The sequence below is a fragment of the Anopheles funestus genome, chromosome 3RL, assembly GCF_943734845.2.
Source record: "Anopheles funestus chromosome 3RL, idAnoFuneDA-416_04, whole genome shotgun sequence".
In the NCBI taxonomy this organism is placed as follows: Eukaryota; Metazoa; Arthropoda; class Insecta; order Diptera; family Culicidae; genus Anopheles; species Anopheles funestus.
In genome coordinates, this window is record NC_064599.1 from 69,683,896 (window position 1) to 69,711,633 (window position 27,738).

The 27,738-nt window shown below is 41.1% G+C and overlaps 9 protein-coding genes across 14 annotated transcripts in view; 3 read left to right on the forward strand and 6 right to left on the reverse strand.

Moving 5' to 3' along the window:
- LOC125769049 (protein kinase C, brain isozyme-like) overlaps nucleotides 1-7,476 on the forward strand; it is a 72,646-nt gene extending 65,170 nt beyond the window's left edge. For all 4 annotated transcript variants that reach the window (XM_049437447.1, XM_049437451.1, XM_049437448.1 and 1 more), the window contains exon 14: nucleotides 92-7,476. In XM_049437447.1, the coding sequence (XP_049293404.1) occupies nucleotides 92-244 (153 nt within the window). In that variant the 3' untranslated portion in view covers nucleotides 245-7,476. The remainder of the gene's footprint in view (nucleotides 1-91) is intronic.
- The window catches only part of LOC125769047 (ATP-binding cassette sub-family F member 1), a 226,934-nt gene that overhangs the window by 99,138 nt on the left and 100,058 nt on the right, over nucleotides 1-27,738 (forward strand). The window lies entirely within an intron of this gene.
- Nucleotides 7,899-9,431, reverse strand: LOC125769545 (alpha-amylase A-like). The gene has a single exon (XM_049438278.1). The coding sequence runs from the start codon at nucleotides 9,429-9,431 to the stop codon at nucleotides 7,899-7,901; it is 1,533 nt and encodes a 510-aa protein (XP_049294235.1).
- The window catches only part of LOC125769063 (neuroglobin-like), a 128,876-nt gene continuing 110,562 nt past the window's right edge, over nucleotides 9,425-27,738 (forward strand). The window contains exon 1 of the mRNA XM_049437483.1: nucleotides 9,425-9,579. The gene's annotated coding sequence lies outside the window, so the exon portion shown is untranslated. The remainder of the gene's footprint in view (nucleotides 9,580-27,738) is intronic.
- LOC125769053 (putative polypeptide N-acetylgalactosaminyltransferase 9) lies at nucleotides 9,595-11,814 on the reverse strand. Its single transcript, XM_049437464.1, has 3 exons — nucleotides 11,193-11,814; nucleotides 10,954-11,118; nucleotides 9,595-10,891 (listed from the first exon to the last, which is right to left on the reverse strand). Exons 1-3 carry the CDS (start codon nucleotides 11,812-11,814, stop codon nucleotides 9,840-9,842), a joined length of 1,839 nt encoding a protein of 612 aa, XP_049293421.1. The 3' UTR covers nucleotides 9,595-9,839.
- On the reverse strand, nucleotides 12,075-13,317 carry LOC125769061 (putative polypeptide N-acetylgalactosaminyltransferase 9). Its single transcript, XM_049437481.1, has 2 exons — nucleotides 13,173-13,317; nucleotides 12,075-13,113 (listed from the first exon to the last, which is right to left on the reverse strand). The coding sequence occupies exons 1-2, from the start codon at nucleotides 13,240-13,242 to the stop codon at nucleotides 12,086-12,088; spliced, it is 1,098 nt and encodes a 365-aa protein (XP_049293438.1). The 5' UTR covers nucleotides 13,243-13,317; the 3' UTR covers nucleotides 12,075-12,085.
- LOC125769057 (putative polypeptide N-acetylgalactosaminyltransferase 9) lies at nucleotides 14,068-15,902 on the reverse strand. 2 transcript variants are annotated; one of them, XM_049437469.1, is made up of 3 exons: nucleotides 15,410-15,902; nucleotides 15,182-15,346; nucleotides 14,068-15,119 (listed from the first exon to the last, which is right to left on the reverse strand). In XM_049437469.1, the coding sequence occupies exons 1-3, from the start codon at nucleotides 15,900-15,902 to the stop codon at nucleotides 14,068-14,070; spliced, it is 1,710 nt and encodes a 569-aa protein (XP_049293426.1). The 2 variants fall into 2 exon arrangements, with proteins under 2 accessions (XP_049293426.1, XP_049293427.1); XM_049437470.1 differs by lacking the exon at nucleotides 14,068-15,119 and having other exon boundaries at nucleotides 15,177-15,346.
- Nucleotides 15,977-27,070, reverse strand: LOC125769055 (putative polypeptide N-acetylgalactosaminyltransferase 9). Of its 2 annotated transcripts, XM_049437467.1 has the most exons (4): nucleotides 26,625-27,070; nucleotides 17,567-18,104; nucleotides 17,335-17,499; nucleotides 15,977-17,263 (listed from the first exon to the last, which is right to left on the reverse strand). In XM_049437467.1, exons 1-4 carry the CDS (start codon nucleotides 26,676-26,678, stop codon nucleotides 16,209-16,211), a joined length of 1,812 nt encoding a protein of 603 aa, XP_049293424.1. In that variant the 5' UTR covers nucleotides 26,679-27,070; the 3' UTR covers nucleotides 15,977-16,208. The 2 variants fall into 2 exon arrangements, with proteins under 2 accessions (XP_049293424.1, XP_049293423.1); XM_049437466.1 differs by lacking the exon at nucleotides 26,625-27,070 and having other exon boundaries at nucleotides 17,567-21,318.
- LOC125769062 (putative polypeptide N-acetylgalactosaminyltransferase 9) lies at nucleotides 21,336-26,165 on the reverse strand. The gene is made up of 2 exons (XM_049437482.1): nucleotides 22,822-26,165; nucleotides 21,336-22,759 (listed from the first exon to the last, which is right to left on the reverse strand). Exon 1 carries the CDS (start codon nucleotides 23,988-23,990, stop codon nucleotides 23,136-23,138), a length of 855 nt encoding a protein of 284 aa, XP_049293439.1. The 5' UTR covers nucleotides 23,991-26,165; the 3' UTR covers nucleotides 21,336-22,759; nucleotides 22,822-23,135.

Consider the following 27,738-nt stretch of genomic DNA (forward strand, 5'->3'; position numbering starts at 1 on the left):
GTAAGCAGAACCCGATTACAATTTAAAAAAAACAACAACAATTATTAAATTATTCTAACAAATTCGTTATTCCCTTTTTCGTCATCCACAGAAACATCGCAAGGATGTGTCAAACTTCGATCGCCAGTTTACGTCCGAGAAGACCGATCTTACACCGACCGATAAGCTGTTCATGATGAATCTCGACCAGACGGAGTTCAACGGCTTCTCGTATCTTAACCCGGAATTTGTGCAGTACGTCTAAGTGCGCCGGTACCAGCAAACCAGCAAACAGTTTATTGGCAAATGCTCAAGCTTGCCCGTTTTGTTGTGTGTTTTGTTTTTGGTACGATATTTTATTTGTTTTTGTATAATTGTTTTAGTGTCTTCGAATTATCTATTGTTATTTCGCGCGTGCACTCATCCAAAGAGATTCTTATGTTCTAAGTAGTAGTCATCGTGTATGTCGCAGAAGGAGTACGCAGGAGGAGTTGTTGTATTTGAAATTATATTTGCCAGTATTTTCTACTACTCCATCTTCTTCGTTAATAATGATAGCAACAATAACAAAAAAAAAAAAATGGGAATTTTGTGAAAATTTCAATTGCCATACGCTCTCTCACTCCTAATCTCTATCGTCTTCCCGTCGCGCATGGGATGGTTTCTGTTATATTGTTAGTAAGCGATAAATAAGCGCAGCAAGCTTTGCTTGCCATACGACTTAAGTCAGCAAAACCATAAACAAGAAACCCTACTAAACGATTTGTGTTGGTTTTAAAAATTTTCTTGCCCAATATAAGTGATTCGTTTACTAGCGAAAACTCGTACTTCAAATCGTTTTTAAGACCTTATCGGTACTCTCGTAATATTCCTGTACATGTTTAGCTAGTAAATAAGAAAGGCACCGAGGATTTGTCGTGTACGTTACGATCCATCTGTACCGGCCTTAGGTGTGGGAATCTAATTGCCAAAAAAAGAAAACAAACAAACACTTTTATCTACTAATACCACTTTTACACTCATTACCGTTGCCCAACCATCGCTTTAGGTGGTGTTCGGTTTGAAGCGTACCACTCCCTAGCTTTGGATGTGAACTATGAACAGAATCGAACATCCCCCTCCCCTGGAACGGTTCCGGTTGTGTGCACACCTTTAAAACATCTGCACCTTGTTAAAATCTACACACTTTTATACTATATAAGCGTATATATGATATGATATGCGTGCGCTACGGGCTCATTAAAAATGGGTAAGATGAAATCCGTTTTTGCAGGTTGGATTAATTTATCTAGTACGGAAACAACTGCAAAATTTGAGAATTCAGTTCAACTTTTGCGTTCCTGTTCGTGTTGGATATGTTCAGTAACTTAGATGATTGTGTTTTTTTGTTGTTGTTGCGTACTAAACTAGATTGAAGCAAATGATCGTTTTTGAAAATGGTAGTAAAACAACAACAGTAACATTAACTAACAAGCAAACAACCAAGTAAAATGCTCCATTTGGCTGTGTGCACAGATCATGTTTTAATTGACCCGCGTGGTCAAGTGTTTAAACGCCCTATTTACTCAGCATTTCAACAACAACAACAAAAGAAAAGAAAAGAAACCTAAAGGTAGCTAACGAAGAAGCAGAAACACAGAATCTCTCTTATCAAAAGGGATTGGATTTTTAGATAACAAAACAAAAGAAGAACAAGTAAAACCATTACATTTAGCATAGCAGCACCTAAATCATTCGTCAGTCATACGCATTCACTGCTTGAACGGATGTGTATGGCAAAAAGGAAACGTAGCGGACACAGATATATACAAATTAACCAATTAAAGAACAATGCAACACGTAAGACAGGATCAAAACATGTGTAGGTCTCGTGTGTACTAAGAAAACACCACTTTTTTCACTATTATAGAGCATTAAAGTTGAAGCGAAGCTAACAAAGGTTCCAAATGAAGGGTATATAGGCACATTCATTCACATTCACATGTGGGAAAATGGCGGTTCTTGATGTTGTAGATTAACCCCACACGTACCATGGAAAGCAGGGGTTTTTGGCCACGCCACCTAGTAGTACGAGCAATGCCAAAAACCGTGATCAATTGCTCGAAGAACTTGAAGAAGATAACGCTGGAGGAGGATGAACAAAAAAAAAGATTAAAGGAAAAGATAAAATTACTCACGTGCCACAGAAACAACACAATCAATCAACATGAGAATTTTGCACTAAACCAAAAACACAACATCAGTGCACGCGGTTCGCGATTTATCGGTAGCAATTGTCGAATACATACTCGGTTTTAGTAGCAATAATAGTAATTACCGTATAATAATCACAGATGACGCAGATGAGAGAAGAGGAATGCTATAACAATCCAAAAAGAAAACAAAAAAAAAACTCTATCGTCTGACTGTTCTGTCCGCCTGGAAGCATAACCAGGCGTGTGAGAAATCTTTACATAGTAAGAACAGATAAACACCTATCACAAACTACCGATCATGTACTACTTGTAAAGATCTTCTACAAGAATCTTTTTCAGCGTACGCTTTAAAAGATTTGAGAGAAAAAAGTATGTAAATCATCCTTTCCTTTCTGACGCCTAAACTTACAATCTACTTATACAACCTCTTTCTCTTTCTCACTTTCCCTTCATCTATCTCTTTCTCTCTCTTTCTCTCTGTCTCTCTCTTTCTCTCTCTCTCTCGAAACCTGTTTATGAACAACCAAAAGGAGCTTTAATCTTGCACTTTACTGATATATTTATATATGTATCGAATAAAGCAAAAACAATGTGAGGTAAAATAAAGGGAGAAAACTAGCAAGATCCGTAGTAGGGGTGAAAGATATATTTCCAGCAGGAATAAAGCGCATTATATAACTATTACTAGCAAAACAAAACAAGAGAAAATACATAACATATTATTGATAGAGTACATTATACATTTTCCGCGACGTTCGGAAACAAAGTAACATCACACCGGGCTTAGAAAACTTGCAACAACAAAAAAAAAACGGTCAGAACCGGACGTACAAGTTACGCTACCAAGATTACTTAACCACAGTGGCGGACAGGCAGGAGCTAGATGGACACGTTAAAAAAAATCCATAGCACCAGCAAAGCAATTCATGGCACAGGGACACATAAATTGGAGATAAGTAAGCTAAATATTTCACCTCTTGCAACTACATATGGTAAAAAAGAACACAAAAGACAAACAAGCGAACATGACAGAAACACAAGCACATGCACACCTGGAAGCCGGGAAGAAGGTGAAAACAGTTGTAACTGACAGAAACAATCTTACAGAGATCTATTTATTGTGAATTTGCAAGATTTGCTGTGTATTGTCTCATGGCGGAAGATGAATGTGGAAAATATATTGAACAAAAGAAAATCTACAACTGAATCCACTTGTCAGAGATTCATGGAAGTAATAGCAAGCGGTAAAAAGCAATTTATTCACAAAATATATACATATATACACACACACACTCACTAACTCAAGCAAAAACAAAAAAAAAACACACATACACAAATCACACAAGAGAATGCGATATTTTCACAATACAAATAATGCGCAATCGTATTCTTTTCTAGAGTGGTTAGAGATGTACGAGCGAGTAGCTGAACATAGTTTAACGGTGTAACTGAGAAAGAAAGAAAGAGAGAAAGAAAGAGAAGAGAAAGATAGAAAGAGAAAAGAATATAAAAATGGATAAAAGAAAATGGCAAGAAACACGTGCAGACGCATACAAACTAAGCAATGGATGGATACTAGGACTGAGGAAAGTGAAACTGAATACATAAAGAAGTTGCATGAAACGATCTAATAGATCATATCAGATAGGAGGGAAGGTGAACATACACGTAGCAAAACATAAAAGGAAAACAAAAGATGATGAAATGATAATGAAACGCATTTCGATGTGATTGGATTGTAGTTCGGTAGATGGGAATCGTTCAAAGCGTATGTAAACGAAAATGACAATCTATATAAAACGATATAACAGACAGCTGATGATGAAGCAGTGTGCAATGGAAGTAAAACAGTAAAAGAAGTAAACCAATTAGTTTAAATGTGACACAACAAAGAAAATACTGACTAGAGAATACATAAGTGAAACAAAAAAAAGGAGAAAAAAAGGATATATAACGTTAAGTAGTAGAACACAGGAAGACAAAACAGAACTAATCACATTGGGTTGGTGTTCGCACTTTTCTCTCTCAGACACACATACACATACACACATGTACTTTGAGCCTACACCCTTCTATAAGAAAGAAGTGACGAGATGAGATGGCCCCCGATGCTCTTACTTCCGTGCAAACCTGTATAGTCTGTAAACATTCCAGAGTACTGTCTAAAGACGCAACACGAGAAAGCGATGGAGAGAGAGCGATAGAGAAAACAAAAGATGAAAACCCAATGAGGGAAAAAAGGAATTGATTCAGCAAATGGGTCACCTTAGTGAGATGGAATAATGAGACCGATAGTCGTAAAAAATACGGACTTCATTTGTTTTTTTAAATTTTTGAGTTCTTTCGTCGTTTGAATGATTTCCTTGTCTGTTTGTTTCCTTCTAATACGAGACGTCACTAATTAGAGTTTAGTTTTGAAATACTGTGTTAGTGTAACCAAATTTAATTCTTATTTATAAACATTAGGAACGAGTGTTGTTTAGTTTAGAAAGGTGTAAGATATTGTTACACGCATCTATTATTACACGTTAGCTAATTATGAAACGTTAGTTCGAAAACGCTATACACTATACAGAGTTTTAACTAATCCTTCGGTTAATTTTAGGCTAGCATTAAAACTGTGACCATATACTGTGAGCAATGTGAGCAAGCATTCATTAGCATCTATGTACTACGAGCTACTAGTAACGGTTAATTGATTAGTCCTATGTCATATCAAGCATTTACTTTAAACATTTCTTAAACGAAATTCCAGCCAAAAGCGTTTAAAATTGTTTTATTCATTACTGCGTGCAAGAGTGATTCGGTGAGCGAGAGCGAGATTCTAGTGTAGAACACAAAAACCAAATTTATAAAGAACACCCACACAGAGATAGGCTCGTAAAGAGAATGGCATATAAAAACAGCATGAAACATTAAAACACAAGCAAATAAATAAATATTCCTAAACTGGAGATAATAGATAAAAACACAAAACAAACGAGAGCAAAAGCTTATACGAACCTGATAGGAAAACGTCTTACAAAAACCAAACGGCAATCAGAAAATGGCGGATGTTTGTTAAGGCCATTGCGAACAATCATCAACACTACTAGTGAACGGGTCGATGAATGCATTATGAAGCCGTGGTAAATAGAAAGAAGAAGAAAAAAAAACACACACACACACACACGCAAAACAGAACTGTACTGGCACCTACAAATTTACATTATACACTATTAATCTATTTAAAAGAAAAAAAGAAACCCACCGTGTGGTTTTGTTAACGTTGACAGTAGCCTTTCTAATAGAACGACCTAGAAGAGAGAAGAAAGAAAAAAAACAACCCCCTAATGTTTCTCTCCCTCATTAGCCAGGTTTCTCTGAGCTGCTCAGAACTTACAAACACTAGTTTGCTTCGTTTGTTATCCGCCGCTAGTTGTTTGAGAGTTTTACGAAAAATGTCAAAATCGAAATGAGAAATTTGAGACATACATTTTTACATTAAAATCCCACCCCGTTTTCTGCCCACCAAATTCCGCTCCCTGACGCTTACACTATCAGGTGCGGGTTTAGTGTGATGCCCAATGCCAGGGGAACGCATTGCGAACAACATCGTGATTGAAAAGCTTGACAAAAATAAAATAAAAATACCAGGGACGAAACGATAAACAAAACAAGTGTATAAAAAGTGACAATTAATAAAAGAAAACAAAAAAACAACAAACAAAAGTAATATATAACAACCAGAAGGTACGGGTTTACACCCGGTTAAAGGGATTAAAGCAAAATAAAAACAAAAAACCAACATCAAAAACAGGGTTTAAGAACAGCCCACAAAACAGGAAAACAACAAACGCTAACCGAAAGTCAGAGGCTCTGGTGTGGGCTTCAGGAAAGTACATATGGTATATGCAGGATACAATTTCTATTTCACCACTGCCTTAATTTTTAACAAATCTATAGCAAATCGAAACGTTGTACGAACAGGCATAAACGGCGCAGCAAGATATCGGTTGAAGATCGGAATCATTCGAAAGCGCGTAAGGGAAACAGCAATTGCTACCGAAGAAAAAAAACAAACAAACTGACATTAACCGAATGGACTCTTAAAGCAAACAAAAGAAAAAAAGAAGAAAAAAACAATGAGAAGGAGACTTTACAATTTAACTGATGTAACAAAAATATGGAAACTAAAGCAAAAAAAAAGAGAAACAACCGAAACCTTCTAGCATAGACACGCCTATTGGAGTACGGTGAGAACAAAACGTTGGGAAATAAATAAATGGGATAAATAAATTTAAAGAAAAAACCAACCTAAAAGTGAGATAAACCATAAAGTCAAACATGTGACGATATCGAGTACGAGGACAAAATGAATAAGTAAACCGAAGTAATACGTGGTTGAAACAAAACAGCAACAAACAAACACAGGAATGGAAGCGTATATTTCATCGATTGTTGTACTCTTTCGAAATGATGTCTTCTTCCTCTAGCTCTATATTTCCGTTTTATTAAATGACAAATACAAAACCACTCGATAGCATGACGTGACGAATGGAAGCATTTGCGTAAGCGTACGGTGGAACATGTGTTTCACACTGCGATGGATGCAGATAAAGAACCATATTAAGAGATAATGTAGGTAGCATACGAGCGGTTTTGACCCTTCAAAATGCCATCAAGTCGAGTCTCATAAAATGAAACAAAACGCATACCATCTGGATGTTGCTATTGTAAGGAGATTTTAAGATAAAGATTCCTCTCAATCACACCGTCACCATCAAATGGCAAACACGTACACTCACGAAAACACGAAACTCTTTGTGCAACTTGAACCAAAATTTACTTTTTACGTGTACCACGAATTTTTCGAATAGGAATACGCACGTGTAATCTATCGGAGCGAGAGTATGTACGTGGTAGTGGTTAATGGTTGAATGGTCTACAGAAAGGTATAGAAGGGTAAGGAAGTGTGAAACGAATGTCTAGTGTAGTTTATGTAGATGAACATGTACGAGCGCCATTGTAAAAGCAACGCTTGTGAAAGGATCTGTGAGGAATATAAAAGAGAAAAGAGAAGGAGATAGAGAGAGAGAAAGGTAAAGGAAGAGGAAAAGAAAAACGGAACGGAAAAAAACAAAAACGCGAAGCGCATATTATTACGAACCTTTCAGTGTTTCTGTTTCCATACAATTCAAAACACTTCTCATTGTTGTGATTCGATTTTGAAGCTAATATAGAGTGCTACATCAAGCTGTATAAGGATATAAAGAGAGTAAAAACAAAAACGAATGAAAAATCATCATCAAAATATACCAAACATCTGCGTGCTTGTGATGAATTGGAAATATGTTTCACATTTGATGACATTTTGGTTAATTGTTTTGAAATTTTAAAGTATTCCTTTTTTTACTGTTTCTCGAAATGGTTATAAACTTTGTTAAAAGTAAACGATGAATTTAGCACAATGTTTTAAAATGGCTTTCTATCGTTCTAGTCCACATAAAGAGTATCGTCAAACAGTACTTTGCATACTTTCAGGCGCCGTCAAATGTAGCATCGAATTATAGCAGGCGTAGAATTGAATAGGTAATGTAAACGGATACTGGCGATCTTTCAGTGACAGCTTCGTACACACTTTATGGATGCTTCGCGTGTGTTGAAGAGAGTGTTGTTTAGTCGCGTTGAATATTGTTTTCTGCGTGTCGATTTAATAACGTTTTATTGTTTTATTTCGAAGTGTTATGGTTTGAAAGTTTTCAATAGTGCAATAAATGGTTCGTCGAGATTAGTGCGTATAAAAATTTCCGCCTGACCATTAGCTGCTACTTTGACAGTTCCTCCAGAGCAAGTTCCATCCGCAACCAGCTTGTCGTGCGTGCTATTGATCAGATCACAATAGCGTCCTTCCGGCAGGCACGTGTACAGATTCGCCTTGAGTGTCAGTGAAATCTCGGCATTAAATGCCACAAATCCAACCCGATCACGGCAGAAACCTATCTGATTTTGGCCATTATCAACCCACGCCCGAACGCCCGTTCCGTTGGTAACATGTCGGAAGTAAACCATCTTTCTCACTACCGGCCATCGATGTTCACAGATCCATGGTAAGCGACAGGTCCCGTTTTCGTCAATCTGAACGGGGGCAATCTTGCCTTGTGCATCGCTCGGAGGACCCTGGGAAGAGTGGATGAAGTAGTACGAGCTCGTTACTCGTGGCATGCCATATCGATGCGCAAGCATAAAGGCAAGCCCGATTTGGTACGCTCTTCTTTTGCCTACCGACACTACCCAAAGATCACCATCTGCATCCGGCAGTCGCTGAAGCTGTGGATTGTTGACGTAAATCAGTGCCTTCTCCCGTGGTACGTACCCAAGCCGAGTGCCCAAGTGGACGAAGTAATGGAAAGGCTTCCTTTTTAGCAGCACATCTCCAATATCGTACGCAAATCGGTCCTGTGCGATAACTCCGAGATCAGCGTACTCTTTCCATCTGGCTTGCAACGATTCTTCCGCTCCGGTTAAGCCGTGGTAGGATAGATCAAGACAGATAAACGGTCTACTACCAAGTGGAAACACCCCGCCATTTGTGCTTAGGTTTTGAAGTTTAGTAAACACAGCTTGCAAATCGTGTGGCCACATATATAGCGCAGAATCGACGAAGAATCCCGCTACACCGAATGTCAACAATCGGTTGAGGAAGTCCAAAATACGTTCACGAACACGCAACAGACCGTGATTCAGATCAGGCCGGTTTTCCTTCCAGCAGTTGCGCAACTCGTGTGAATCTTCCGGGTTCACGATACGGCATGGTTCATGGAAATCTGCCGTGCTATATGGAACATCTGGATAATCACGGACGGTAGGATTCGCGGTAGAGCCTGCCGTTCCACGTATCGTGGCAGTGGAACCATTTTCGGGACGTGCCATATGGTTAAGCACTACCTCCACTATTACTCGAATACCGGCCTTGTTGCACTCGTCTATTGCTGACCGCAATTCCGACTCGTTTCCAGAGCGACTTGTCAGCTCGTACGAAACAGGTTCATATCGATCTGCCCAACTAGCGGATTTACCTCCATCGCTCACCTCGTTGACTGGTGATAACTGAATTGCGCCGAATCCATTCGGTCCGAGGTACGTCCGACACTCGCGTCCGATATCTTCGTAACGCCATTCAAACAGTTGCACTATCGTATGGCGCCCCGGTTTAAAGTGTGGATTAAACTGAGCTGAAGCTAGCGAGAAGTGAAACAGTGCCAGTGCAAACAACATGATCACAAACCGATCATAAATAAATTGACGCCACAGTGAACCTTTGAAGATGGCTTTGAAGTGATGCAGTGAATGCCATCGGAAGTGTTTCAGGTGCGATTAACGAGCACGATTTTCATCACCATATCATCACCGCACGATGTAACAGGTAATTATTAACAAAAGGTTAAGGGCACTGTAGGGAGAAGCGGTGGGATGCTGAAATGGCTTATGAATTGTGTTTGTTGATTGATGGGAGTATGACGCATGGAATACTCGGGTAACTAACTTGCCGGAGCTTAATGTATATGTGCAGTTATTGTATAGCTCTAGGCGTTTTACTTTTATTTGTTTTATTTTGAATGCTTATATCGTGTGTTTCATCCTATTTTGATTTTATATTTATACTTTTAACCTATTTTATACTTATCAATAATACCGAAATATTGAAACATCTAGATTTATAAATGTCACCAACCATTTCTGACGATGGTCGGATGTATTGCAACGCTCCATCGCAATCACTTTTCCTCCTTCGTTTACCGCAAGACATTTGCCAACTTTTTCACTCTTTATCTGTCCACTCGCAACCACATATTGCCATCGTTGGGTGCGTGTTTTTTCGTTCCTATGGCATCGTTTCACCTCCAGTCTGTAACCATCACGATTGACAGTTTCTATACAGCTCGAGTAGTTGTTTAGTTCGCGATAGAAATTGTGTGTCCAATATTGTTGCTTTTGTTGTCGATCACACACTGCCATCATTAGGGAATGGTTCGTCCAATTATGTGTTAGGCAGAGTTTAGATGAGCAAGCGGCATTGTGTATTTCGCCTCGAAAAGCACCCGGTACGAGTGGGTTCATCATCTCCGGGAAGGCATTTAGCACGTAATCTCTAAAACTTCCACAACCAGCTCTTGTTCGAAGGGCTTTCCGATCGTCCACTGGTCCAAAATAGTGCGGGAAATATTGAGGAACTCCGTAGACATCGAACATCACTTGCTTGTACTCATCCATCCACACCTCAGCTAGACGCAGCGAGTTCTTCATTATCACATCTTTCCCAGCACTTTGTAGGTACGGATGGCTTTGCTTCTGTATATGTGCAACTCGCGAGCAGGGCACAATAACCATCTTTCCACCACACATCCAACTTTTCATGGACAGTTCGATGTTCTCGATTCCGTACATTTCGAACCCTTTGTCGTACCAACCGAGTCGCTCAAAGAAGGTACGCTCGATCGCGAATAGTCCACCCGCCATTGCGGGTGTGTCAAAGGGGACGTACGGGTTAGGATAGCGCTTCTTCATGGCTGCCCGACCCCACCAACCAAAATTCAAATCCCAGCGGTAGGCTCCAATAAGCCGTGGAGCAAAATCTGTATCCAACTGCATGGTGTTGCCGTCTATCTGATCGATCGTTGGAATGGCGATCGTAGTGGAATTGTTCGCGATCACAGCTAGCAATGGTTCTAGCCAACCTGTGAATACCAGGGTATGAGATGCCCATTATGTCCAAAATCGTTGGTGGTTGTCTACATACCAACTGTACATTCAACATGTGCATCCAAGAACGTGATGATGCTGGCGGTCGTTGATTTAGCACCAAATATCTTTGCAACAATCAGACCCAGTCTTGTAGGGGCCCGGATAATACGTACCTTCGAAAAGCGCTCGAAATAGTCATCCAACCTTGTTTTTAAGTAAGCTGAGGAGGTAACAAAGTTCTAATTGAGTATTCTTAATAAATGATCACGTTTGATCGTTTATTGATAAACTTACCCGCAGTCGAGTAATCATCCACGAGTACTATTTCGTGTATTAAATGTTCCGGTGTGCGATCTAAGATGGAGTGAACAGATCTTAGCAGCACGGACCACGCTTCATTGTGGAACACGATCACGATCGATGTCGGTGGAAGATGCGAATCTGTTAGATTTTGTTTTCCGCACCATGGTGCTCTTATATCGGGTAAACGTCTTCGAACGGACATCAAATCCGAAGCGTACGAATTATATCCGAATGTCTCCAAACCCTGTTTGATCATCTTGAAAGTGGCATTGTCTTTGAAATCCATCTCTACTCGAAGTCCAAGATCTCCTGGAGGAGTTGCACGATCGGAAAGTAGTGCCAACGTAGATGCTTTTAGAAGCATAGGCATATCGGTTGTCTGCCATTTTTTATGTGTAGTAAGACAACTTTTGGCCACGAGCTCTCCATCCAACCAAATATTGAGGAGATAGATCTTGTACAAGAAACATGATACACCAAACACTGTCAGATATATACACACCGTAAACAGGCGGCGCAAGTTCCGTCTTTTCACCATCTGGTAGAGTTGTTTTTGGGTAACTGAAATTTTACAGCGCATTTTCGACCATGGTTGTAAGTGTTGAAACATCATATCATCTTGTTTTGTTGATAGAGTGGTTTCTTTTTTTAACTTACAAATTATCAAAGAACAATGATATCTATTGTTTACTTACTCGTGGTTTCAAACCCAGTTGAATGATAGATTACCTTGGCTTATTTAAAAGAAAAAACTCATGGTCGAGTCATCTAGCCGATGAATGTTAATAATTATGAATAAAAATTGTATGTTTTTATTAGTGTCTTTATTAGTATAAGAATGTAACAAGATGTAGTTTCAATTGATTTATTTTATTCAAAGTCAGTCACTCTACGAAACTGTACGTCACAAGATTAACCAACCATTTTTGCTGCTTTATTGAGCCGTCACATGTTTCCAATGTTAACGTGGAATTAGCATTTTGGCTTAGCGATAAGCATCTGTTATATGCCATGCTCCAAATTTGTTTCGTTTCAATCAAATACATCCAACTTTGATTGCCCCGATGTCGGTGGCAAATCGTAGTGGTAAGGGTGGTTCCATTAAAATCGAGACATGCTTTGTAAGAATTGATGTCCTGATAGTAGCTATGGCTCCAGTACTGTGTCGTTTCGAGTCCATTGCAAGTCGCCATGTATGGAATGGTGCCCGTTTTATCCACCGTGAGACAAGACCAAACACCCAAGGCTACATTTCGTACTTCTCCACGAAACTGGCCATTGATCGAAGGATTGTGAAGCTCCGGGAACGCATGCTTCAGGTAATAGCGGAATGGTTTACATTTGGCACGTTTCCTTATGCGCTTCCGTCTCGCAACCGATCCGAACAGCGCTTCGGAATAACGTGGCAATCCGTTCACGTCAAACACGACCTGCTTATACTCATCCATCCACACCTCGGCCAAACGGGCCGAGTTATGAAATGCCAAGTCCATCTTCACATCGAACAGATAAGGATGGGCGTGCTTTTGTACATGTCCTACTCTGGAGCAAGGCACAGTTATTAGTTTTCCTCCACATATCCAACTCTTAATCGACAGCTCGATGTTCTCCATGCCGTATATGATGTACTCCTCATCGTACCAACCCATTCGCTCGAAGAACGTTCTATTGATGGTGAACAGTCCTCCCGCCATGGCAGGTGTATCGAATGGTTCAAATGGATGAGCGTACTTCCGGTAAAGTTGTTTCCTTTCACACCACCCGAAATTAAGATCCCATTCGAAGGCACCTGCAATTAGTAGCGAGATGTTTGTTTGCAGACTCATGTCCCGCTCGTTGATGCGATCAATCGTTGGAAGAGCTATATGCGTCGAGTTACGGACAACCACCTCGAGTAGGGGCTCAAGCCAACCTGAAAAGAAAGATATATTGATGATGGGATAACAACATTCAACATACGTCTCATACTACCTTCCGTACACTCTACATGCGCATCCAAGAAGGTAATAATATCTGAGGAAGCCCTTTTGGCCCCAATCATTCGTGCACGGATTAATCCGAGACGTTCTTTGGCACGAATAATTTTTACAACCGGGTACGAATCAAAATACTCTTCGAGCTGAGTCTTTAAAAATGCTAAAACAAACAGGAAGGTATTTGTTATGATGGAAGATGCAAATCTGTCTTCTGTTTGATTACTTACGAAAATTTGAACAATCGTCTACTAGTATTATTTCTTTAACTAAGTGCGAAGGTGATCGATCTAAGACAGAGTGCACTGTTCGTACCAACACTGACCATACTTCATTGTAGAACACGATCACGATGGATGTGGCTGGTAGACTCACTGACGACAATTGACTACTAGGGTTATTAAGGCACCAAGGATCTCGCAGATCAGGTAACCGTCGTTTTACAGACACCAAATCCGAAGCATACTCATTGAGACCTTGTTGAACCAAGGATCGTTTAATCTCTGCGACTACCCTTGGATCGGATTGGTTATACTGTACAGGTAATCCCATGTCACCTGGAGGGGTGGATTTTCGAAACGTAACCTGCGATGGCATTGTAAGTGTCTCAGAGCTCGTCGAGAGTGTTTGAATGTAGGATGGCTCATCTTTCAAGTGATATAAGGACATTTTGATTAACAATACGCCGACAACGCAGAACACTAAAATAATTTGATATGGCTTTATCACTCGGTAGCACATTTTACGCAAAAGTTTTACACGCGGAAAGCATCTCAATACTGTTTACAAGAAACGACATATCGTAGAAGAAGTACTGATGCGAACTTGATACACAATGAACTCACTTTGTTTGCAATTTTCAAGATACTCGGTCTGTTTGCTAAGCATCCGGTTTATTGAAGCGGTTTCCAAAAATTGTACTCTACTAACGTCACATGCCACTGTTGGGTCTGTTTACGTTCATCGCATCGTTCGAGCGTCACGACACCGCTTTGTGTTGTGGTATCCATAGCGAGACACAATTCCCGCACGAGACTTTTAATCTGTCGACGGTCCATATCGTAGCTCCAGGATTGAGAGCCACGCATTCGATGACAGGCAGCTAGTCTAGGGGTTGTTCCAGAAGGACCTGCGTCTATACAACGCTTGTAGCTATTGATTTCCCGGTAAAAATTATGCGTCCAATATTGTGTTTGGTTATGCTTATTACAAAGAGCCATGTGAAGTATGGGTGATGGTGATGTGCCTATCGTCAAACACCTTTCGTTCCCAAACGCGGCATTATGTACTTCACCACGAAATTGTCCCACCACGGTAGGGGCAGGCATTTCGGGATAGGCTCGCTCCAGATAGAAGCGAAAAGTTTTACAACCAATACCTGCTCGTAATGTCTTTCGATCGGTGACGGATCCAAACAAATTGTCTACATATCCCGGAATGCCATTTACGTCAAATACAACCTGTTTGTACTCGTCCATCCAAACCTCTGCCACGCGAATAGAGTTCACGAAGGTTATATTCTGATGTCCGTCGTCTATAAATGGATGCGCACTCTTGCGGATGTGTGCCACATGAGAACAAGGCACTGTTAGTATTCTTCCTCCGCACATCCAACATTTGATGGACAGTTCCGCATTTTCCATTCCATACAGTCGAAACTGATCATCGTACCAGCCAAGGCGTTGAAAAAAGTGTCTAGCAATTGTAAAGAGTCCTCCCGCCATTGCTGGGACTTCGAAGGGTTCACTAGGTCGGTGAGTGTTTCGATGCGGAAATATCGAACGATGCCACCAGCCAAAGTTAAGATCCCACTCAAAAGCGCCAAACAAATCGGCGGACACATTGGTGATTAGATGCATGTTGGTGTCATCGATGCGGTCTATTAGCGGGACAGATATGGTTCGTTCGTTTTCCAAAATTGGCTCCAGTAAAGGTTCCAACCATCCTATTACAAAAGCAGTCCATTAGAGCGCTGTTAGGCAAAATTCATGTTGGGCTACACCTAACCTTTAGTACACTCAACGTGCGCGTCCAAAAATGTAAGGATCGTGGAAGTAGTGTTCTTACTTCCAAAGATTCTGGCCCTTATTAATCCCAGCCGCTCAGGAGCACGAACTATGCGGACCTTTTCGTACTTTCTGAAATACTCTTCCAGTTGAGCCTTCAAGAAAGCTGCAAAAACAAAGTCAGTGCGTTAGTTTATGTCAGGAACTTTGTAGGACAGCTTCAACTTACGTAGATAAGAACCATCATCAACGAGCAGCACCTCATCGATGAGATGTGCAGGAGAGTTGTCCAGCACAGAATGAACAGTTCTCAAAAGAACGGACCATGGTTCGTTGTAGAACACGATTACTACAGATGTCTTAGGCAGCTTAAGGTTCTTTCGTTGACTGGTGACACATTCAAAATGTCGCAAATCGGGCAAAGATCGCCTCGTTGACATGAGAGCCGATGCATATGCATTGAAACCATATTGGTTGATGCTGTTTTGTACAAATGCGACTATCTCTTTGTCAGAAGGATCCCATTGTACTGGTTCTCCTAAATGTCCTGGTACATGAAATGTTATCCAGAATGGGTTTATGGTAGTAATGCTGCCGGGCTCATTTAACTTCCAGACACTGATGTGCTGTTTCAACTCATCGTGGTAGAAAATTAAATTAACACCCAACAGCACCACAAGCACGATCACTACTGTAAACCGCCATCTTGTGGTCGTTATCATTCCTTTTATCCCTGCTGCTGTTTAGCTAATGTTCGTACGTTTAATCGAAGCACATTAAAGTGTCTGCATGCGACTTGTTTATTGTAAGCTCAGCTGTATTTCGAGTATAATATCGCCTTTGTGAGGCGAAAACATTGAGCCTAAACCGTATAACGCAAAGTAAATTAACGCAATCACTCTCGTATTGCTTCCCGAGAAGTCTTTTCGATCATTCCGTTTTCGATGTAACAATCGTGTCCGGTACATTGCTATCGCCGTGCTGGAGGTATGGCTGCTGAGCCGTATACAATACTAGAAACAATCGCGTCAAGTGTCTTGTGGTATTTGTTCCAATAGCATTGACACGTCCAATTGAATGTATGACACGTCCCACTGTTGATTCAGCTTGGTGGCATCGCACTGCTCCAAAATAAGGTTCGTTTTTGTCTTCATATTCAACGCTAGACACATCTTGCTCGCCACACTTTCTATCTGTCGAGTTTTCACTAAAAAATTCCATGCCTGGTTGCCGCGCGCTCTGTGACACTGGAACACTTCCACTACGGTCGTGACGGCATCGAGACAATTTCGGTAGCTATTCAGCTCCTGGTAGTAGTTGTGCGTCCAATACTGATCCTTTTCGAGGTGATCACACGGTGCCATACCAATGAAGTGATCTTTCGGCCGATACGTCAAACAACTGTCGTTGCCCAAGGCCAGATTATGAACCTCGCCGCGAAAGGCCCCCGGGACCAATGGGTTGTGCATTTCAGGGAAAGCATTCTCCAGATAGTAGCGAAATGGTTTACATTCGGCACTATCTCGGATGGCTTTACGTGTACTCACGGAACCAAACTCCTCCTCGGAGTATTTTGGAATGCCATAGATATCGAAAATTATACCTTTATACTCATCCATCCATACCTCGGCAAGACGAATCGAGTTTGCACGCACAACGTCCTTCGTCTGTTTCGCAAGGTACGAATGGGTCGCCTTCTGGATGTGTCCTACTCGGGAGCATGGTACTGTTACCATCTTTCCACCACACATCCAACTCTTCATCGATAGCTCAATGTTCTCGATACCATAGATATCGAACCCATCGTCATACCAACCGAGCCGTTCGAAGTACTTCCTGTTGATGGTAAATAGTCCTCCAGCCATGGCGGGGGTATCGAACGGCACCATCATGTTCTTGTATTTCTTTTTCATCGATGATCGACCCCACCAACCGAAGTTAAGATCCCAATCGTATGCACCGACAAAAATGGGTGATTTATCGCTGCGGTACTTCATATTGTTCTCATCGATCCAATCGATAGTTGGTAGCGCGATGGTGGTCCAATTCTCTGCAACTGGTTGTATCAGTGCTTCTAGCCATCCTAAGTGTTGCATAAAAGTGTATAGTTGATAAGATGCCGGTAGGAACATGCTGATGCTGTCCTATACTTACCTACAGTAACCTCAACGTGCGCATCAAGGAACGTAATTATATCCGTGTTGGTGCTCTTTCCACCAAGCATCCGTGCCCTGATTAATCCTAGCCTTTTTGGAGCCCGAATAATACGGACCTTTGGGTTATTAGCAAAGTAGTCCTCTAGTTGCGTTTTTAGATGAGCTGCACGTCGCCAGAAATTAAACTCCATTGAATATTTCACACCTACTCACAAGAAGGTTTCACTTACGAAAATTGCTGAAGTCATCCACGAGTACTATTTCGCGCACCAGCTGCGCAGGCGATCGATCTAGGATGGAGTGCACGGTACGCACCAACACTGACCACAACTCGTTGTAGAACACGATCACGATTGACGTCTGTGGTAAATCGGCACGATATCGACCTGGTTCGCGGCACCAACGGTCTCGAATCTCGGGCAGCCGTCTCCGAAGCGACATAAGATCGGCGGAGTACTGGTTAAATCCATGTTCGAACATTCCATCATCCGCTAGTTTCTCCACATCGGTATCATTGAAGTCGATCTCCACAGGTGTGCCCATGTCACCCGGAGGTATCGGAAACCTTGGATCGAGTCCAAGCGTTGTATACATGTACTTAAATAATGTTGTTTCGACCGTGGATGAAGGTGTAGTAGAGATGACTTCTTCTTGAAGTTGGGTCGTCCCGTTGATGTTTGTACAGTTCTGCAGTAGGGATAGTTGCTTGAACACATTGTCAAACCGTCCCCGACCACCATTGTAGAAAAATGTCACGAATATGTACACCTGCACTACGGCAATGCTCACTATCAGTATAAAATTCTTGCTGCAGTTGCGCATGGCAAGACTGTACGGAGCCTATGATGGCTCAGTGCTCGATGATGGTGAAACGCGTACTGAAGTGTAGTGAAATTTTCAAAACAGGTCTTGGGCAGCTTCATACGCATGCGATATCATTCAACCACTTGAACACTGCGCTAATCGCCATTTGTACACTGAGATCGACCGATTGACGGTGGTGGTCAAAATTGTGAGTTTTGTGGTGAAGAACTTTTTTGTTCGTTTTTTTTGTCTGCGCTGTTATATAATGAGTATCATGATGTATGTCATCCAGCGGATGACAGTCAAGTCTTAGTTCTTGGAAAGCCATTGCAATGATTCACTACAATCTACCATCACATAAAGTTAGTTTGTTAGTTTGTTAATTAGGATTTGAGCTAAGTCTTCTGATCATGTTTTGTTTTTCTATACTACTTTAAATACTGTAGATTTTGCAGGTAGGCACGGTAGTGCATGTAAAGTACACAAAGTTTGCTTGCAAATATTACAACATAAATTCAATATGGTTCAATGGCGCTCCCGATTAAGGTAATATATAAACAGAAGATTTAGCTGGTGAAAGTGTTTGTTCTAATTATTTAACGTCATGTCGATCTTTTATACACCCTTAAAAACAAATTAGGGGTTAATTAAAGTTTTATAATCTCCTTCCTTCATATCCAGTAATACCTTCTTTCTGGAGTGTTGAAATTTCAAATGTAAACAGATGGTAATTAAGTAATTGCTTTATAAGCGCCATTTGACGGGAAGATGAAAAACACAAGACACACCATGTCCAACGTGTGACATTCTTATCATCGTTGAATCTAACATTCACCGACAGCTGTCAGATGTTTCTGCACTGATAAACCGGAACCGCCCAGGACGGTAACGCAAACCACTTGTGTGTTATCTTAGTGTATGTGATAACGAATTGCGGAAAGATTGATGCAATGAGATGCTACTGAAGTTGAAGTTGATTCACAATGCAATTTATAGACAGATGGAAAGGCACTTTGTATGTGTGTAGCTTGCTGGTGTTCAACGAAAAAGAAACCATTTTCAGGAGGAAGAAGAACGGTTCATTCAACAACTCGGCCAACCTTATCGCGAATTGCCGCAACTTTTTTTGAACCAATAATGACATTCTAACAGTGAAGTAACATTCGTTGCAAATTTTTTTTTTATTTTAGTTTTTGCAAACTCCAAGCACAGATACACCATTGCACACTCTTTCTTATCGTAGTCATGCAATACATTGTCATCATATTTAGTAAAGTGTCGGAGCAATTAAGCAATTAGAATGCAATTAGAATAAACGGCGCCCGTCCACACGGCAGAACCGGGTTCAAATCCCATCCGGACCGTCTCTTCGTAGCAAGGACTGACTATCCGGCTACGTGGTAAAAATAAGTCTAGTATGCCAGAAATGGCCGGCGTGACCTGTAAGGTCGTTAAAGCCAAGCCATTGACTAAATTTACTTATTATTGAAGCTCATGAAAATCGTCCGAAAATACCAATTTATTTAACACCACCTAGTGGTTTTGGTCCGAACTAAAAAAACGCATTTTTTTATCTCTATCAATGATAACAATCAATAAAAATCCCCAAAATAATTTTATCCCGAAATTTGTTTTGTGCTGCCCAACGTGTAATGCAGCAAATCACAACCAGGGCCTAAACGAGCTCACGTTTGGTGGAAAACATTTTCTACAAGATGAAAAAAAGTAACATACACGAAACTTCTGTGTCAACAAATGCAGCCAAAAAACTTACTCCGTATATGGTTATCCACAATACGGCACTGCACCATTCGGAGCCAGTGTTGGTTGATCACTGGCAAAACACATTTTTGGGTTCGTTTGCTCTCTCTAAGCATGAGAGCCGAACCAGCAAGCTGTGATATCAATCTGTTTAATTTATCAGTTGGTGAAGTGTTTACTGTCGCTTCAAAGGTATCGATACTTCTACACTTACTGCCTGATTCGGGTTTCTCGGTTACAGCAGACATTCATTTGGTGTTCTGCTGCCACGGGTACATGTGTTTCAAAGTCTCGCAGGTTCATTTAAAACTCAAAGTGACGTGCTGTAGGAAGAATGAAGCTATCCAGGCAGCTAGCTATTTATCTCCTGGTATTAGTTGTGTGTCCAGTACTGTGTTTTCTGATTTCCATCAAACTGTACTATACCGAGGAAGCTTCGTCGATGTACACGATCACGATCGACGTCGCTGGCAGCCTTGTGCCTAGAAAGCGTTCCGGTTGCCCACACCAGGAACTGCGAATTTCGCGGATATAAGATCAGAAAAGTATTGATTGAATCCTTGAGTTTGCATTTCTTCGTTTGCCAGGGCAGCGATCTGCTCGTTGGAAATGTTCACCGTAACTGGTTTTGTGAAATTTAGTTATCGTAGTTAGAGCAAATCCCATCGGGACATCCCATCCGGACCGTCTCCCCGTAGCAAGGACCGACTATCCGGCTACGTGGTAAAAATAAGTCTAGTAATTCAGAAATGGCCGGCGTGACCTGCAAGGTCGTAAGCCAAGTAGAGTTAGAACAAAGTGGTAGAGTTACGTAATTTGAAAGTTAGTATTTACCAATGTAGGGTGAATCTGATTTAGTTTCGTGAATCTGATTGTATCTTTCAACTGAATGAATGGTTCTGAATCTCTATTCTGAAGATTTATGAATCCATGAATCCTAAAAGATTCATTAATCCTCACAGATTCGGGGAGCCCAATGTTGCATATTGTAACGGAGCCGATCTAACACGAGGACCGGGTATCAAATTCTATCCGGACTTTACTCCCATTCGCAGGACAGGATATCATTCAATTGGTAAATGAAATTTAAAAAACCATAAATGGCAGACCAAGACCTCTTTAGGCTATAATGCCACATGCCACTGTTGCTACAGATGTTTTGGAAAACGCATTGTAGTAGAAGCAGATTTGAAGTGAAACAGTTTAACCGTGAATTCTACGATTGAATACCCCCCTCGTGAAGTAAGAGGAATCCAAAACTTTGGTTTTATATGTATTATAAACCGACTTTTATACTCCTCGTAAATCATTGTTGCATCTTTTTATGTGAAGTGATAATGAAGATTTTGCGTGCATTTTCCTGGAGTTTTTATGAAATGTATAGTTCATACTCAGATGTAGTTGGAAAAAAGTGTTTTTTTTTATTTTGTAGTTTTTTATTGTATTTCACTTCTTTGTTAGTAAGCAGTCCGTGTTTCTTGTTTGGAAAGTGTTGGCTAACCCAAGGACCCGATGGTGGAAAGCAGTGTGATATGACATGGGTTCCTAAAGCAGCACGCATTTCGCTATGAAATAAGATCGAGGATCACGTGCAAACCGATAGCGAGTGAATCAAAAATTAACATTTTGCATTATTCTGCACGGTTTGCACAGATGCAATCATTTGAAAGTATACATAGCGTGTCTATTTGCACTACTTAGTGAATATTTGGGTAATTGCTTTGTGAATTATTTTGATAATTTTAAAAGCAAACAAACAAAAAATAATGCTGAACCTGCGTGCTGTTGTGATAAACAACGAAACTGTGAAACAGTCAATAAAATATTATACATCGATGAGTAAACAAAAGTGAAGAAAAACTCAAGCGTTTTAACTTTCCTGTTATTCACCTTAGCTTCGACCGACCATCCATGTTGAAATAACATCTTCAAACAATTTAATGATTGAAACCGGGAATAACGGTCTATTTTTGAATTCAAATATAAAATATGGTTTCCGAAGATGTCACCCCTCGGAAAGCCCTATTCCACCACCTGGTCCCATATAATCGCCTTTTTTCCCATATAATCGCCTTGGGCTATCCATAGTTGATGTCAACGCGTTAGACAGCTGCGTGGTTGAAAAGAGCCCCTTGGATAAATCCAAACGTGCCTGTCAGTGTGCACTAAGCGTAGTGACTAATAATGGAGGTTGATGTGTTATAACATGCCACGCTACGTCAAAATTTAATAATATACTATACAAATGCAACACGTTGCTGGTGAATTTTAATCATTTAATTCATTTTTCATATTTCCATTAGAATGGCCCTATTTCACGTGTTGTCATGTCTTTTTATTGTTGTTTCCATATTGGCATGGGTTTAGTGCTTTGGATCTTTATTTACACCTTATACTCTTTGACCGGGTAATGCCACTTGTTTTCGTAGTGTAAACAGTGGTTGACGTACTAATTTCATCATACAAACTAAACACCCACTGTTGCCAAGTGTTCCTTTGCTCGCAGTGTTCGGGTAATCCAGTCATGGCATCATTCTGAATTGGACCCTGCCCGGGATGTACGCTGAGTTCTTCAATCATCTCCGGGAACACGTTCTCCAGATACCAATGACCAATTTCGATGCCAATTGCGGGTCGAAACATCTCCTTACCGCCTCCTGGTTCCGCCGTAAACCATGGATCGGGCAACTTTCACTTTGGCCCCCAGCCAAAGTTAAGATCTCACTCAAAAGCGCCAAACAAATCGGCGGACACATTGGTGACTAGATGCATGTTGGTGTCATCGATGCGGTCTATTGGCGGGATAGATATGGGTCGTTCGTTTTCCAAAATTGGCTCCAGTAAAGGTTCCAACCATCCTGTTACAAAAGCAGTCCATTAGAGCGCTGTTAGGCATAATTCATGTTGGGCAATACCTAACCTTTAGTACACTCAACGTGCGCGTCCAAAAATGTAAGGATCGTGGAAGTAGTGTTCTTACTTCCAAAGATTCTGGCCCTTATTAATCCCAGCCGCGGACTATGCGTATTTCGAGTATAATATTGCCTTTGTGAGACGAAAACATTGAGCATAAACTGTATAACGCAAAGTAAATTAACGCAATCACTCTCGTATTGCTTCCCGAGAAGTCTTTTCGATCATTCCGTTTTCGATGTAACAATCGTGTCCAATACATGCTATCGCCGTGCTGGAGGTATGGCTGCTGAGCCGTATACAATACTAGAAACAATTGCTTCAAGTGTCTTGTGGTATTTGTTCCAATAGCATTGACACGTCCAATTGAATGTATGACACGTCCCACTGTTGATTCAGCTTGGTGGCATCGCACTGCTCCAAAATAAGGTTCGTTTTTGTCTTCATATTCAACGCTAGACACATCTTGCTCGCCACACTTTCTATCTGTCGAGTTTTCACTAAAAAATTCCATGCCTGGTTGCCGCGCGCTCTGTGACACTGGAACACTTCCACTACGGTCGTGACGGCATCGAGACAATTTCGGTAGCTATTCAGCTCCTGGTAGTAGTTGTGCGTCCAATACTGATCCTTTTCGAGGTGATCACACGATGCCATACCAATGAAGTGATCTTGGAGCCGATACGTCAAACAACTGTCGTTGCTCAAGGCCAGATTATGAACCTCGCCGCGAAAGGCCCCCGGGACCAATGGGTTGTGCATTTCAGGGAAAGCATTCTCCAGATAGTAGCGAAATGGTTTACATTCGGCACTATCTCGGATGGCTTTACGTGTACTCACGGAACCAAACTCCTCCTCGGAGTATTTTGGAATGCCGTAGATATCGAAAATTATACCTTTATACTCATCCATCCATACAAGACGAATCGAGTTTGCACGCACAACGTCCTTCGTCTGTTTCGCAAGGTACGAATGGGTCGCCTTCTGGATGTGTCCTACTCGGGAGCATGGTACTGTTACCATCTTTCCACCACACATCCAACTCTTCATCGATAGCTCAATGTTCTCGATTCCGTAGATATCGAACCCTTCGTCATACCAACCAAGCCGTTCGAAGTACTTCCTGTTGATGGTAAATAGTCCTCCAGCCATGGCGGGGGTATCGAACGGCACCATCTTTTTCTTTTTCTTCTTATCTGGCCTGCTCACGGTCGAGCACGTCGCGTTGAATGGCCTAGTCGCCAATTCGTTTCCAGGAAATTCGATCCAGGGTTGCAGTCCTCCATCCACGGCAGCATCCGATCTCCGACAGGTTTGACTCCACCTGATCCAGCTAACGAGCCCACTGTGCTCCTCTCCGCATCCTGCCGAACGGATCGCTGATAATGTTGTTTCGACCGTGGAGGAAGGTGTAGTAGAGATGACTGCTTCTTGAAGTTGGGCCGTCCCGTTGATGTTTGTACAGTTGTGCAGTAGGGATAGTTGTTTGAACACATTGTCAAACCGTCCCCGACCACCATTGTAGAAAAATGTCAAGAATATGTGATCACGGTTCTCAATGCTGAATACAAATTATGTGTTCTCTAGCCGGGGTTCCAAGTTCAACTGTTCTTCGTCGTGTAATTCGTTACAACTAAATTCATTATGCTACATATAATAGTTCCTATCCGCTATAATAATTTTCTATTCGCTATAATTCATTGATATGTGATATGCGTATTGCATATCACCCAAAAACCCATGAATGGTTTTTCTATTTCCCTTTCCTTATAATGAGTTCTGTTCAGGAAGAATGCAAATCCTTGATACTGGACATTTAAACAAGCCCCTTTGTGTTTTAACCGTAATAACTCGCACTATATCATCTGTACCTTTATGTAATTCCACTATCCTAGTTAATGGCCACCGTCGGCACAACTATCGGAAATTGTTCGGACCTGGATACATCTGCGTTGCCTAATCGACCACCTACTCGGATGAGAGCATCAGTTCCGATGAACGGATGCAAATATTTCAATGATGATGATTGTAGTATTCGATTGGTCTTTGCTAGTGTGTTGAATTCCTCTGTGAACGAATCTCGCTGAGCCATTCAGCAAATAGCCCTTTCCACTGCTTCTAACTCCGATGTTGTTAGTCACTTAGACTCCTCGACGATCTCTCGATCTGTGCTCCTTTGTCTACCCAAACATCAATTGATGAATCGAATGCAGTAGCTCACGATTCTCCGCAATTTCGAATAAGAAGAATATCTAGAAAATAGTTGCTCGTTGAAGGATTCTTCTTCTTGCTTGGTGATGAGTACGACACGTTTTTCGTCTTCTATTAAAGTGTCGATCCTTAATTCTCCTTGTGATTGCCAGAAATCTTCCTTGTTTACCAACCATGATGGACCATTCCACCACGTATTGGTCAGCTCCTGCGGTAAACATCCACGTGAGACTGCATCCGCTGGATTTTGGTTGCCTGGAACGTGTCTCCACGAACACTCCCTTGTGTGTCTTTGTATCTTTGCCACACGATTGGCTACAAAGGTTTTCCATCTGTTTGGTGAAGCGTTAATCCAATGCCGCACCGTCATTGAATCTGTCCACAAAAAACAGCTAAGATTTTCTCTTAGTGCATCCTTTATGAATCCATACAAACGACTGCCTAACACTGCTGCACATAACTCCAGGTTTGTCTCTTCGCTATTGGTGCTACCTTTGATTTGGATATCAGCAACATTGCACATCTCCAGTTTCCACACGGATGTATGAGCATGCTCCGTAGCCTCTTTCTGAAGCATCACAGAATATGTGAAGCTGCAACTCCACATAGGGCGCTGAAGACACAAATCGCGGAACAGAAACATCTGCTAACTTAATAAGCTGTTCCACATAGTTGTTCCAATCTCGTTGAAAATGTTGAGGCAGCTCTTCATCCTAGCCTAATGATGATTGATCTTCCTTCCTCCACATCCACAGCAATTGTAGAAAGATCTTGGCTATCATTTTTACCGGATCTAGGAGCCCTAATGGATCGTAAATCCTTGCTATGTTACGACACACATTCCGTTTCGTGAGCGATTCTGCATTGTCTGGTGCTCTTATTCGAATGGAAATTTTATCAGTATCAGGAATCCAGCTCATGTCTAGTGTGCCCGCAAGGTCGTTGAATTCGGCCCGCGAAGGAAGAACGAGAACATTGATTATTATCTGGGTTGGGTGAGGTTTAGCTTGGAAAATTGAGGAATTATTTGTATATGTTGTGTGTGTACTCTTTTACACTTAAGTAATACGCTCTTGAATTCTTCTTAAAGTCCAAACAACGGTTGTATTTTATTTTCTTCCGACTTCTCCCTCCCTTTCCGAGCTAATATAGGCCTATATTGTAGCGTCCTTTGCGGTTATTCACCCTTGCAATGGCGATGTTCTGACGCTGCTAGCCTAAGCTTTGGCACTAACACTTAATCGCATCGCTTGACCCAACTTCATCCACGGCGAGCCTAAATGCTTCTTCCTCACGATATCGTGATAACACGCTTTGATGATTGCTTCAAACACCTTTCGTGAAGATCCGGTTCGAAGGACCAATTTATGATCACGCTTCTCAATGCGCAATGCAAATTATGTGTTCTCTCGCCGTGGTTCCCAGTTCAACTGTTTATTTCTTCGTCGTGTAATTCATTACAACTAAATTCATTATGCTATAATAGTTCCTATCCGCTATAATAATTTCCTATCTGCTATAATAATTTCCTATCCGCTATAATTCATTGATATGTGATATGCGTATTGCATATCACCTTGGCGCCAACAATATGTACACCTGCACTATGGCAATGCTCACTATCAGTACAAAATTCTTGCTGCAGTTGCGCATGGCAAGACTGTACGGAGCCTATGATGGCTTAGTGCTCGATGATGGTGAAACGCGTACTCAAGTGTAGTGAAATTTTCAAAACAGTTCTGGGGCAGCACCACACTCTTGCTATATCATTCAACCACTTGAACACTGCGCTCATCGCAATTTGTACACTGAGATCGGCCGATTGACGGGGGTGGTCAAAATTCACTGTGGTGAAGAACTTTTTTGTTCGTTTTTTTGTCTCCCCTGTTATATAATGAGTATCATTTTGTATGCCATCTAGCGGATGACAGTCAAGTCTTAGTTCTTGGAAAGCCATTGCAATGCTCTGAATTGCACTCTGTACACTCCTTCTCGCTCTCTCCGTTCTCGCCTTCTTTTACATATGCCCTTATTCCTTACTCCCGTTGGCCTCAACAACCCTCTGTTACGTGCCATGTATGTGTTTAACTCGTCCTGCCATCTGTTTGATTTTCACCTTCCTCTGTCATCCTATCGTGCTCGCCTTCGATCCTTTCTTTAGACTACTCCTTATACTTCCTTCTTTTCCGTAGTAGCCTAAGTACCGTTAGTCGTTTTCAATAAAACACCAATTCCAAATGCTCCCTTTCAAATCGAACATATAGATATTCTTTTCTTGAAGAATTGTTACTTTTTAACGTACATGGACAAATTTTCAAAATTTGCCCAAATTTAATCCATCGAATCGAGAGCAACTGAATAACTCCAACGTTAAAAGATATGCTTTTAAGATATAACACACCATAAATCCTAAAAATGGACGGAGAGCGATCTTTTCAAATATGAGAATTATCAAATATCACCATAAATATACATGTCACTGCAATCGGAAAGATGTGAGATGAATGGAATTATAGAGAGGTTCCACACTACTGATTTAGAATTGTATCTTATTGTAAAAAAGGAAGAACCAATGCGTTCAACGAAAGATGCATTACACATAGCTTTATCAAAATATAATTGCACAGTACATTCCGTAACAAAATTCGATCCTATCAAATAATTTTTCCATCTACAAGTGTACAAAAATCTATTAATAAAATTTGAGAAAGAT